Consider the following 14,808-nt stretch of genomic DNA (forward strand, 5'->3'; position numbering starts at 1 on the left):
AACCATTGTTTTTTTTTTGCAGTTTTTTTTTTTTTTGCAGTTTTTTTTTTTTTGCAAGGAACGGGCACCCACGTACGGGCACGTCCTAGCTTATATATAGTACGGGCATGCCCTAGTATCTATAATAATAAAAGGCAGTGTGTGTGTCTGTCTGTCTGTGTGTGTGTGTCTCCTCCATAACTCCAAAACCATGAAACCTAGCAGACTCAACCTTTGCAAGCACTCTAAAGGAACTCCAATGGAATGCATGAATGAAAACGGGATGTTTTGGTAAATGTAAACACCTTTTTGGAAAATAATTAATGGGAGTGCGCTCTCCAGGCTGCTTTTGCAAGCCATGGCGATACAGTAGACAGAACACTTTTTTAACCTAAGCTTCCCGGTGGCCTCACACCCTCATTTTAACTCGGATTAAATTTATGTTTTCATTTCCCTATAGTCGCTAAAGTAGTTTAATACTCGGTGAAAACAAATTCCATGACATTCGTGAACAGTTCGAATTTATTTTAAAAGAACGTGAATCACTTTTAATCGCTTTTAAAGGGGCACTATATGCTTATGCATTCTATCACTGCCTCGTGCCATAACCTAAAATTTAACTTTCACGAGACAATATCATCTATCATTACAAAGAGTTAACGTGCACGAGACAATATGATCTATCATTACAAAGAGTTAACGTGCACGAGACAATATGATCCATCATTACAAAGAGTTAACGTGCACGAGACAATATGATCCATCATTACAAAGAGTTAACGTGCACGAGACAATATGATCCATCATTACAAAGAGTTAACGTGCACGAGACAATATGATCCATCATTACAAAGAGTTAACGTGCACGAGACAATATGATCTATCATTACAAAGAGTTAACAACGTGCACGAGACAATATGATCCATCATTACAAAGAGTTAACGTGCACGAGACAATATGATCCATCATTACAAAGAGTTAACGTGCACGAGACAATATGATCCATCATTACAAAGAGTTAACGTGCACGAGACAATATGATCTATCATTACAAAGAGTTAACGTGCACGAGACAATATGATCCATCATTACAAAGAGTTAACGTGCACGAGACAATATGATCTATCATTACAAAGAGTTAACGTGCACGAGACAATATGATCCATCATTACAAAGAGTTAACGTGCACGAGACAATATGATCCATCATTACAAAGAGTTAACGTGCACGAGACAATATGATCCATCATTACAAAGAGTTAACGTGCACGAGACAATATGATCCATCATTACAAAGAGTTAACGTGCACGAGACAATATGATCTATCATTACAAAGAGTTAACGTGCACGAGACAATATGATCCATCATTACAAAGAGTTAACGTGCACGAGACAATATGATCCATCATTACAAAGAGTTAACGTGCACGAGACAATATGATCTATCATTACAAAGAGTTAACGTGCACGAGACAATATGATCCATCATTACAAAGAGTTAACGTGCACGAGACAATATGATCTATCATTACAAAGAGTTAACTTACACGAGACAATATGATCCATCATTACAAAGAGTTAACTTACACGAGACAATATGATCCATCATTACAAAGAGTTAATTTACATGAGACAATATGATCCATCATTACAAAGAGTTAACTTACACGAGACAATATGATCTATCATAACAAAGAGTTAACTTACACGAGACTATATGATCCATCATTACAAAGAGTTAACTTACACGAGACAATATGATCCATCATTACAAAGAGTTAACTTGCACGAGACAATATGATCCATCATTACAAAGAGTTAACTTGCACAAGACAATATGATCCATCATTACAAAGAGTTAACTTACACGAGACAATATGATCCATCATTACAAAGAGTTAACTTGCACGAGACAATATGATCCATCATTACAAAGAGTTAACTTACACGAGACAATATGATCCATCATTACAAAGAGTTAACTTACACGAGACAATATGATCCATCATTACAAAGAGTTAACTTACACGAGACAATATGATCCATCATTACAAAGAGTTAACTTGCACGAGACAATATGATCCATCATTACAAAGAGTTAACGTGCACGAGACAATATGATCCATCATTACAAAGAGTTAACTTACACGAGACAATATGATCTATCATTACAAAGAGTTAACTTACACGAGACAATATGATCTATCATTACAAAGAGTTAACTTACACGAGACAATATGGTCCATCATTACAAAGAGTTAACTTACACGAGACAATATGATCCATCATTACAAAGAGTTAACTTGCACGAGACAATATGATCTATCATTACAAAGAGTTAACTTGCACGAGACAATATGGTCCATCATTACAAAGAGTTAACTTACACGAGACAATATGATCCATCATTACAAAGAGTTAACTTACACGAGACAATATGATCCATCATTACAAAGAGTTAACTTGCACGAGACAATATGATCTATCATTACAAAGAGTTAACTTGCACGAGACAATATGGTCCATCATTACAAAGAGTTAACTTGCACGAGACAATATGATCCATCATTACAAAGAGTTAACGTGCACGAGACAATATGATCCATCATTACAAAGAGTTAACTTACACGAGACAATATGATCTATCATTACAAAGAGTTAACTTACACGAGACAATATGGTCTATCATTACAAAGAGTTAACTTACACGAGACAATATGATCCATCATTACAAAGAGTTAACTTACACGAGACAATATGATCCATCATTACAAAGAGTTAACTTACATGAGACAATATGATCCATCATTACAAAGAGTTAATTTACATGAGACAATATGATCCATCATTACAAAGAGTTAACTTACACGAGACTATATGATCTATCATTACAAAGAGTTAACTTGCACAAGACGATATGATCCATCATTACAAAGAGTTAACTTGCACGAGACAATATGATTCATCATTACAAAGAGTTAACTTGCACGAGACAATATGATCCATCATTACAAAGAGTTAACTTACACGAGACAATATGATCCATCATTACAAAGAGTTAACTTACACGAGACAATATGATCTATCATTACAAAGAGTTAACTTACACGAGACAATATGGTCCATCATTACAAAGAGTTAACTTACACGAGACAATATGATCTATCATTACAAAGAGTTAACTTACACGAGACAATATGGTCTATCATTACAAAGAGTTAACTTACACGAGACAATATGATCCATCATTACAAAGAGTTAACTTACACGAGACAATATGATCCATCATTACAAAGAGTTAACTTACATGAGACAATATGATCCATCATTACAAAGAGTTAATTTACATGAGACAATATGATCCATCATTACAAAGAGTTAACTTACACGAGACGATATGATCCATCATTACAAAGAGTTAACTTGCACGAGACAATATGATCCATCATTACAAAGAGTTAACTTGCACGAGACAATATGATCTATCATTACAAAGAGTTAACTTACACGAGACAATATGATCTATCATTACAAAGAGTTAACTTACACGAAACAATATGATCTATCATTACAAAGAGTTAACTTGCACGAGACAATATGATCCATTATTACAAAGAGTTAACTTACACGAGACAATATGATCCATCATTACAAAGAGTTAACTTACACGAGACAATATGATCTATCATTACAAAGAGTTAACTTACACGAGACAATATGATCCATCATTACAAAGAGTTAACTTGCACGAGACAATATGATCCATTATTACAAAGAGTTAACTTACACGAGACAATATGATCCATCATTACAAAGAGTTAACTTGCACGAGACAATATGATCCATTATTACAAAGAGTTAACTTACACGAGACAATATGATCCATCATTACAAAGAGTTAACGTGCACGAGACAATATGATCCATTATTACAAAGAGTTAACTTACACGAGACAATATGATCCATCATTACAAAGAGTTAACGTGCACGAGACAATATGATCCATTATTACAAAGAGTTAATTACACGAGACAATATGGTCCATCATTACAAAGAGTTAACGTGCACAAGACAATATGATCCATCATTACAAAGAGTTAACGTGCACGAGACAATATGATCTATCATTACAAAGAGTTAACGTGCACGAGACAATATGATCCATCATTACAAAGAGTTAACGTGCACGAGACAATATGATCCATCATTACAAAGAGTTAACTTACACGAGACAATATGATCCATCATTACAAAGAGTTAACGTGCACGAGACAATATGATCCATTATTACAAAGAGTTAATTACACGAGACAATATGATCTATCATAACAAAGAGTTGACGTGCACGAGACAATATGATCCATTATTACAAAGAGTTAATTACACGAGACAATATGATCTATCATTACAAAGAGTTGACGTGCACGAGACAATATGATCCATTATTACAAAGAGTTAATTACACGAGACAATATGGTCCATCATTACAAAGAGTTAACTTGCACGAGACAATATGATCCATCATTACAAAGAGTTAACTTACACGAGACAATATGATCCATCATTACGAAGAGTTAACTTGCATGAGACAATAGGTAAAGGAATTATAACTTCACCATCAGGGTATTTACATCCAGTTACCTTTCATTAAATTAAATAATAATGTCCATGACGTCTTTTGATATTGAGATGAAGGAAATAGAAGAGCAAACAATGGCGCCCCAGTGAGAAAATATGCGGAGAAAGGAATGAATAATTATACCTCGTGAAGAGAGAGCGAGAGAGGGGCTGCCATGTAACAAGGTCGCCGTACAGGTGTGCACACTCACCTCTGAGCTGTCTAGCCTAGGTTTGAATCCCGACCCAGGTATAAACTGTCATCCAGGTGTCTCATAGCGAAGGTGAATCATCAACGTGTGTGTCGTCCCTCGGATGGACGTTAAGCCGGCTGTCCCATCGGCCTTCGGTGTCCTTCGGTATCCGGTGTCCTTCGGTGAGTCACACTGTGTCCTTCGTGAAGAGTAGGCGAGCTATCTCCGGCACCCTGGACGAATTACAAATTCCTGCCCTGACCTGAGTGATTACCTGTGCAGGATTCCAACCGTAACCAAGAAACTGCTTCGGCAGCACCGACACAACGCAGACAGCATGGTATATGAATGAATGAATGAATCTTGAGGTAATTCAATGTCTGGAATGTAATAATGTACTAAAAGACATTTGCTCCTTTGTTTAATCCAAAAACACAATTTTATTTGAAAGATTTTTTTTTCCCATGTTCATTCATTCTCTCTTGTTTGTTTTGATAATTTACATGTTTTTCCATCACCAGCAACTGAAACACGTGAACCTGGTCACTCTGCTCGAGGTGTTTCGGCGCAAGAGACGTGTGCACCTTGTGTTTGAGTTCTGCGAACGCACCGTGTTGGACGAGCTGGAAAGGTATCCTCACGGGTGAGTTTGAAACACCACTCACCTTGAAAATTACCGTCTTTCACATCCACCGCACCCTGCAGCCCCAACCCCAACCCCGACCTCCACTCCACCGCACCCTTAACTCTGCAGCCCTAACCCCCAAACCCGACCCCATCCCGCACCCCCAACCCCCAAACCCGACCCCATCCCGCACCCCCAACCCCCAAACCCGACCCCATGCCGCACACCCAACCCCCAAACCCGACCCCATCCCGCACCCCCAACCCCCAAACCCGACCCCATGCCGCACCCCCAGGCCCCAAACCCGACCCCATCCTGCACCCCCAACCCCGACTGCCACCCTGACCCCCACCGCACCCCAACCACCATCCTGACCTCTACCGCACCCCCAACCCCGACTGCCACCCCGACCCCCACCGCACCCCCAGGCCCCAAACCCGACCCCATCCTGCACTCCCAACCCCGACTGCCACCCTGACCCCCACCGCACACCCAAACCCTCACCGCCACTGTCCCCCATACCCACAAGCCCGACCCGCACCCCAGAGATAGAGAGACAGACTTGCTGGCAGGATGGCCTAGTCCTATTGGTTCTCTCACTCCTAAGATGACGAGCCGGGTTCGAATGTCGGTCCAGTCATGGCGATTCATCAAGTGCCCTGACCTGATCATATTGCTCTCCCTCGGATGGACGTTAAACTGGGAACTCCATCTGCCAACATTCCTTGGTGGATAAATGTATTGGATGAGGGAACGCTGCGGTGAGTCCTTGTCTAAGAGTAGGTGAGTTATCGCTGGTATCCTGAATAAATTACAAATTCCGCCCCTGACTATTGCTGGAGAGGCAATGGCAAACCACCCAATGTGATCCTTGCCAATAAATGGCCTTGGTGGCGCCAAATCTCTGTAACGGAGGATGATGGGAGATCAGAATATGGATAATTTTGGAAAACTGAGAGATTCTTCATTTTCTAAAATGAACCCCCTTTTTCACACCCCCTACCTTCAGTCCCCCCCTGGGTTTGTCAGATTTTCGTGACGTTCGTAACTTAGAGCAGTGACGTGCACGCAGAAAATTCACCCCAGAAACAGTTAATTCACCCCAGATCCACTTTTTAACATCCCGACTTCTGTCCTGGAAGTCCTAGCAGTGTCCATGTGTTTTATACCTCTCCCTCTCTCCCTCCCTCCCTCCGTCCCCCCCTTCCATGCCTCCTCCCCCCATTCCCATGCCTCCTCCCCCCCTTCCCATGCCTCCTCCCCCCCTCCCCCCTTCCCATGCCTCCTCCCCCCCTCCCCCCTCCCCCCTTCCCATGCCTCCTCCCCCCCTCCCCCCCTTCCCATGCCTCCTCCCCCCCTCCCCCCCTTCCCATTCCTCCTCCCCCCCTCCCCCCCTTCCCATGCCTCCTCCCCCCAAGCCATCTCTCTCCCACAGATCTCCCGATGTCCCTGCTCCCAATCTTCTCTCCCACTCCCTTTATCAAATGTTTTATGTGTCAGTTTGTTTTTTTGTGATTAATGTTAGCTCTTTCACGAGCCTCGATGTTCTATATATATAACAAGTACAAAAAGTTTTAAATAAAACAAAAGCCGCGTCGATGTTACACAATGCCTAGATGCAGCTGTGCCTATATCGTAGATGTTACACAATGCCTAGATGCAGCTGTGCCTATATCGTCGATGTTATAGGCACAGGACATTCCTATTGATTCGATTACTTGATGTTATTTTTGTGCAAAGTGAAAATATATCTCGGCAATTTTCCGTGTGTGGCGACGAATTTTTAATATATCTCGGCATTTTCCCGTCTGTTATTTCAGGCGGTGTATGACTGACCATGCCGCGATTTAAAATACCGTATATATATCTCGGCAATTTCCCGTGTGTGGCGACACATGAACGAAGCTATGCTCCTCTCTCCACATTATTGTGACAACGTATAAATTAAATATTTCATCGTGACGATTGTCATCAAATGGACGAATTTTTAATATATCTCGGCATTTTCCCGTCTGTTATTTCAGGCGGTGTATGACTGACCATGCCGCGATTTAAAAAATATATATCTCGGCAATTTCCCGTCTGTGGCGACACGTGAACGAAGCTATCTCCTCTCTCCACATTATTGTGACGACGTATAAATTAAATATTTCATCGTGACGATAGTCATCAAATGGACGAATTTTTAATATATCTCGGCATTTTCCCATCTGTTATTTCGGGCGGTGTATGACTGACCATGCCGCGATTAAAAATATATATCTCGGCAATTTCCCGTCTGTGGCGACACGTGAACGAAGCTATGCTCCTCTCTCCACATTATTGTGACGACGTATAAATTAAATATTTCATCGTGACGATTGTCATCAAATGGACGAATTTTTAATATATCTCGGCATTTTCCCATCTGTTATTTCAGGCGGTGTATGACTGACCATGCCGCGATTAAAAATATATATATATCTCGGCAATTTCCCGTATGTGGCGACACGTGAACGAAGCTATGCTCCTCTCTCCACATTATTGTGACGACGTATAAATTAAATATTTCATCGTGACGATTGTCATCAAATGGACGAATTTTTAATATATCTCGGCATTTTCCCGTCTGTTATTTCGGGCGGTGTATGACTGACCATGCCGCGATTTAAACAAAATATATATATCTCGGCATTTTCCCGTCTGTTATTTCGGGCGGTGTATGACTGACCATGCCGCGATTTAAACAAAATATATATATCTCGGCATTTTCCCGTCTGTTATTTCGGGCGGTGTATGACTGACCATGCCGCGATTTAAACAAAATATATCTCAATGTACTTGAAGTTACAGGCCTTTGAGAATTCATTTCGTTCTATAAAGGGCAACTTCCATCGGATTTTCTTCCCGTTTTTTTTCAACCGAGTCTAAAACTATGTTAGTGACTGTGAAAAATGAAATGATATATCGAATTTGATTTGAAATAAAACCGTGTGAGAGAGGAAGACACCACGGGCCTACAAAACAGGCCTCAAAGCTATGCGAGTTAATAAAATGGTGGATATTTGTTTATATGAAGCCTCTCCCAGAATGGGTGGAGCTGTGGTTCCCAGAATGGGTGGAGCTTTGAGGTTTTGTCTTCTCTGCAAGAACAAGAAGAAGAAGAACAAGAAGAAGAAGAAGAACAACAACAACAACAGCAGAGGGCACTCTATGACCAGCGTCTTACGACGCGGCTAAAAACCCACTTTTGCACAATCATGAGCTTTGTTTTGCTCACAATGGGATATTGGATGCGGGAATGCTGAATTGAATCCAGTTATAATTCCAGGCTTCATCCGTTGTGTTTACGGAGCACAGGTGTCACTTTTGCTTCAGCATTGATTTTTGTGGAACTTTTAAAATTAATTTATTTACAAATTTCTTTCTTTCTTTCTACATCTAATTTATGCGAAGGTGAATTTTCATGAATTGTGACATGACATCTTTGAGTCGTTACATGATCGTCCTGTGTCATGTGCAGCGTTCCGGAGCCTCAGACCAAAAGCATCCTGTACCAGACCCTGCAAGGTGTTCACTTCTGCCATCAGCACAACGTGAGTGACGGTGACGGTAACGGTGACGGTGACGGTGACGGTGACGATGACGATGACGATGAGTCTCAATGCTTCCGTGCGATGTCTCCTCCATGTCCCCCATTCTCACCCAGCCCACCCATTGTGTGATCAGTGCATCCATCGAGATCTGAAACCCGAGAACATCCTGCTCACAAAGCACGGGGTGGTGAAGCTCTGCGACTTTGGTTTTGCTCGGACACTAAGTAAGCAGACACCGCAGACAATGATGTTGATGCGAACAAGTTATTTTCAAACAATGTTTCAGGACAATGCAGTGGCGTCTTCTAAAAGTGGTACAGTACATAATCCGATCACCTGCTGTTACAGTAGATTCTGGGCTGACAGGATGGCTTACAGGTAAGCACACTCACCTTTGAGCCATCTAACCTGAATTTGAACCCCAGCCCAGGTATGAACCTTGTACCGGTCATCCTGCTGTGTCGCAGGGAGGATGGGGGTCTTATAAATGTGTGTGCCATTCCTCCGATGGACGTTAAACTAACGTCTTGTGTGCAGGTATTACCTGGTGCACCTTAAAGATCCCGGAGATCCCACGGTGCCCTTCCAGTAGAGTAGGCGAGCTATCGCCGGCACCACCGCCGAATCCCTGCCCTAAAAGGAGGCACTGCCATCAGTGGCACAGCAACGCCCCCATGACCCCCCCTCCCCCTCAGCCAACGATACATCTGGAAGAAGAAGAAGAAGACTAAGACAGTACATTCCCGTTGGCAAATTCTGCCCTCTAAAAACAAAATGACCAGGTAGTTCAAATGTTTAATATGAAGAAGAAGCAGCACTCCAGATTCCAGTTATATGGAAAACTCATCACGAAGTATGTGATACCTGCAAAGTGGGTTGAGGGAATCCTTAGTCCTGCACTGCACTCAAAACAAGGCTGATGATGGTGGTGATGATGGTGATGATGATGATGATGGTGGTGGTGATGATGATGATGATGATGGTGGTGGTGGTGGTGGTTATGATGGTGGTGGTGGTGATGATGGTGGTGATGGTGATGATGATGGTGGTGGTGGTGGTGATGGTGATGGTGGTGATGGTGATGGTGGTGATGGTGATGGTGGTGGTGATGATGATGGTGGTGGTGGTGATGATGATGATGGTGGTGGTGGTGATGATGGTGGTGATGATGATGGTGGTGGTGGTGGTGGTGATGATGGTGATGATGATGATGATGGTGGTGGTGATGATGGTGATGGTGGTGGTGATGGTGATGGTGATGGTGATGTTGGTGCCAAACATCTTGGTTTTTTTGTTACGACAAGTGGCATTTTTGGTGTTCAACGTCATTTTAATGAAGGAATTTTAACTTGATAAAGGAAACGGAGATTTTAAGAAATAATAGAAACCCATTGGAGGCTGTTGTGAGAGATTTTATATAATTGTCCAATATGAGCAGTTTGTGTTGAGCCCTGTTTTGGTGAAATGGGAATTGAATTTATTTTTGTTTGGGAGGGGAGACCGGGGGAAGGGGGGCATGGTGGGGGGGGGGGGGGGGGTGCAACAGATCCATGGTTGTGATATCCTGAATTGTCTGCACCCTTTAAAAGGATATCGAGGGGGTCGGGATGGTGGGGGGGGGGGGGGGGTGCAACAGATCCATGGTTGTGATATCTTGAATGGTCTGCACCCTTTAAAAGGATATCGGGGGGGGGGGTCGGGATGGTGGGGGTTCATCTTCAATATCATCATCAGCCTGTCTACAGTCCACTACAGGATTAATCATTCCTCAACTCACCTTGAGTGTATTGGTATACTCACCAAGCTTGCCATATATGGGTTGGTGAGAGTCTGTGCAGGTATTTGTAATGTGTTACAGGGTGCTGGTGATAACTCGCCTACTCTCCATAGAAGGCACCCAGGGGTCTTTAACGCCCAACAATGGATCCTCTGGCTAAACGTCCATCTGAGGGACGGCGCACATATTGAATCCTCGCCCTGTATGTCAAACACCGGTATGGCAAAGCCTGGTGTTGGTTTAACGGATAAGGTGGCTCGCTTAAGATCCTCGGGTCTTGAGTTCAGACCCCTGTCGTGCTGTTGAATGAACACCAGGTGGGTCGACTCAGTCTGTCATCCTCCCGAGGTCGACAAAATGGGTACCAGCTGGCTGGCGAGGGGGCACTGCATCTGTGGCATAGCCCCGTTTTCAGAAAATGATGCAGCCAATCAAACACAGGCTGCATACAAATAAATAAACAAGAAGACGTCATTTGGACCACGATACTTACAAATAGCCACCCAACCCCCCCAAAGGATGCCATTGATCCATCAAATTGTCCATTTCATCCAGATGAAATTTGACGATGTCCATCCATCAAAGCTCAGGTTAATAGGATGAAAAGTGATGGTTTTTCAACTGAAAATTGATGATTTTAGAAGTTTAACCTAGAGTTGACCTTTTGACCTCAAATAGTACGTTTCCCAATTCAATGAGGCAATATTCAAATGCTATGCTATTTTCAAGTGAACGGGATGAAAATTGATGGGTTTTTTCAGATGAAAATTGATTTTGGAAATTTGACCTTGAGTTGACCTTTGACCTTTTGACCTCGAATAGTTTGTTTCCCAATTCAATGAGGCAATATTCAAATGCTATTGTATTTTCAAGTCAATGGGATGAAAATTGATGGGTTTTTTCAGATGAAAATTGATTTTGGAAATTTGACCTTGAGTTGACCTTTGACCTTTTGACCTCGAATAGTTGGTTTCCTAATTCAATGAGGCAATATTCAAATGCTATTCTATTTTCAAGTCAATGGGATGAAAATTGATGGTTTTTTTCAGATGAAAATTGATTTTAGGAATTTGACCTTGAGTTGACCTTTGACCTTTTGACCTCAAATAGTACGTTTCCCAATTCAATGAGGGAATATTCAAATGCTATTCTATTTTCAAGTCAATGGGATGAAAATTGATGGGTTTTTTCAGATGAAAATTGATTTTGGAAATTTGACCTTGAGTTGACCTTTTTTTTTTCTTTCTTTTTTTGTATACAAGATCGAGGCTCGTGAAAGACCTTTGACCTTTTGACCTCAAATAGTTGGTTTCCCTATTTAGTGAGGCACTTTACAAAAGCTGTTCAATTTTCAAGTCGATCAGATTAAAAATGGCGATTTTAGAAATTTGACCTCCAGATGACCTTTGACCTCAAAATCAATAGGCTTCTTAATTGTGACGACCTCTACAACTTGGTGAGGTTTCGTTACGATCGGTTTAGAGTCGTGACCTGTAGGTCGGTGACAAACAGACCAATATACATGAAATATCGTCGATTTTGTAAGTAATAAAACCAGGATGAAAGTTTACATCGGGATCGAGATTCGAGCCCAGGCTAGACGGCTGAAAGGTGAGTGTGCATACCTTTAGTAGTCCAGGTTATCCCGTCGGACCCCTATAGGTTTCCCTCCTCTATATACATACATTGATGACCTCAAAGGTTATCCTCAATTTATCAAAGTTATCTTTAGCATCGATTCTGAATTCCCTTTCTTGTGATGTTCACCGTTTTTACATCAATTTCCACGTGTTTCAGTGACTTGGTTGTACCTGCTCACCCCACCTGTCTACGCTGTATGATAATCCCATTTTAATGTAATTTTTCTTTTTAACTCTTATTTCAATGTTTCAAGAGGCCTTTTCGAGTCTAAGAAGCCGATCTCTGAATTTCATCCTGTGTTGAAATTTGTCTCACACCAGGGGGACCAGGTGCACGGTACACGGACTACGTGGCGACGCGCTGGTACCGTGCCCCGGAATTGCTCGTGGGCGACCTGTGCTACGGGCCACCCGTGGACGTCTGGGCCGTCGGCTGCGTCGCCGCCGAGTTGCTGTCCGGTCAGGCTTTGTGGCCCGGTCGTTCGGACGTTGACCAGCTGTACCTTATCCGCAAAACCATGGGTAAAGCTTTGGCGGCTACCTGTGGGAAAGATGCACGAGACCAGTACATTTGATTGTTTGATCATGGCTGGACGCGAGATGTTCCAAAAGTGATACGACTGAGTTACTTTGATTAGTCCAAGACACGACGATGTCGGTTTTATTTAATTATAAATATATAAGTAGTTGGTGAATTTGGTGAATTTTGTGTCCGAAGGTGAATTTGCGTGATCCAAAGGTAAGGGTCTGACGTTGTGATTTTGGCTTCATTTTTGAGATTATTTTAATAAATGTGCAAGGTGGTGATCTCACTGGTGATCTCGCCGGTGATCTCGCCGGTGATCTCGCTGGTGATCTCGCTGGTGATCTCGCTGGTGATCTCGCTGGTGATCTCACTGGTGATCTCGCTGGTGATCTCGCTGGTGATCTCACTGGTGATCTCGCCGGTGATCTCGCTGGTGATCTCGCTGGTGATCTCGCTGGTGATCTCGCTGGTGATCTCGCTGGTGATCTCACTGGTGATCTCACTGGTGATCTCGCTGGTGATCTCGCCGGTGATCTCGCTGGTGATCTCGCCGGTGATCTCGCTGGTGATCTCGCTGGTGATCTCACTGGTGATCTCGCCGGTGATCTCGCTGGTGATCTCGCTGGTGATCTCACTGGTGATCTCGCCGGTGATCTCGCTGGTGATCTCGCTGGTGATCTCGCTGGTGATCTCACTGGTGATCTCGCTGGTGATCTCGCCGGTGATCTCGCCGGTGATCTCACAGGTGATCTCACCGGTGATCTCACAGGTGATCTCACAGGTGATCTCACCGGTGATCTCACTGGTGATCTCGCCGGTGATCTCGCTGGTGATCTCGCTGGTGATCTCGCTGGTGATCTCGCTGGTGATCTCGCTGGTGATCTCACTGGTGATCTCGCTGGTGATCTCACCGGTGATCTCACAGGTGATCTCACAGGTGATCTCACTGGTGATCTCACAGGTGATCTCACAGGTGATCTCACCGGTGATCTCACTGGTGATCGCCAAGAAGTGTGTAAGTGTTGTCACGGCTATTTGCATGCAACGTTATTCCTGCGGTAACATAAACAAGACCGAAAGCCTAACAGCGGCTATCTGGGCTTGTAAGATATTATAAACCACAAACACGTATTATTAGCTTTTCAAACAGTCGCTCGTGCTGTTTATAACATGAAGCAAAGAAATTTGGAGGAATCCCGACATCCGTGAGGTAAGTTTTACTTACAGAACTGAGGGAACATCTACTGTAATCTAGATTATACCCCACAAGGGTTGGGTACGTACCGTTTTGTTGGAAGAGACGTAACGTCGATGCTCTCGATATTTGATGATAATTTTAAAAATCGGTTTGTGTCTCACACTGAATGAAAACGTCAAGGTAGAGCATGGCGATTGTGATATATGACAGGTTCGACGATATGTTCGGCTTGAACGGCATATAAATCAAAATGGCGGAGTGCAGAGAGTCAGCTGCCGTACCGCTGTAATGACATCACCCTGTCATGTTACCAGATCCTCAGCTCTGATTGGTATACGTTTGAGCGGACATACATACATACATACATATATCCAGACGGACAAACACTGTTCCAGACGGCTTTACCCGATGGGCCACACCATAAAAATAGACTTCATAAACTAATCCCTGTAACAAAGATAACTTTGATAATCGTAGAACACAATCTCCATTGGAAAGCACCTTTGTGGTATTGGAAAGCACCTTTGTGGTATTGGAAAGCACCTTTATGGTATTGCGCTTTGTGGTATTGGAAAGCACCTTTGTGGTATTGGAAAACACCTTTGTGGTATTGGAAAACACATTGGTGGTATTGGAAAGCACCTTTGTGGTATTGGAAAGCACCTTTGTGGTATTG

General features: G+C 42.7%; 1 protein-coding gene across 2 annotated transcripts in view; it reads left to right on the top strand.

The window, feature by feature from the left end:
• LOC137437452 (cyclin-dependent kinase-like 1) overlaps positions 1-14,808 on the top strand; it is a 60,842-nt gene that overhangs the window by 3,269 nt on the left and 42,765 nt on the right. For both annotated transcript variants that reach the window (XM_068131790.2, XM_078766852.1), the window contains exons 2-5: positions 5,313-5,434; positions 8,919-8,991; positions 9,125-9,215; positions 12,730-12,930. In XM_068131790.2, coding sequence (XP_067987891.1) covers positions 5,313-5,434; positions 8,919-8,991; positions 9,125-9,215; positions 12,730-12,930 — 487 coding nt within the window. The remainder of the gene's footprint in view (positions 1-5,312; positions 5,435-8,918; positions 8,992-9,124; positions 9,216-12,729; positions 12,931-14,808) is intronic.

This window comes from Myxine glutinosa, chromosome 12 (genome assembly GCF_964187855.1).
Source record: "Myxine glutinosa chromosome 12, kmMyxGlut1.1, whole genome shotgun sequence".
Classification (NCBI taxonomy): domain Eukaryota; kingdom Metazoa; phylum Chordata; class Myxini; order Myxiniformes; family Myxinidae; genus Myxine; species Myxine glutinosa.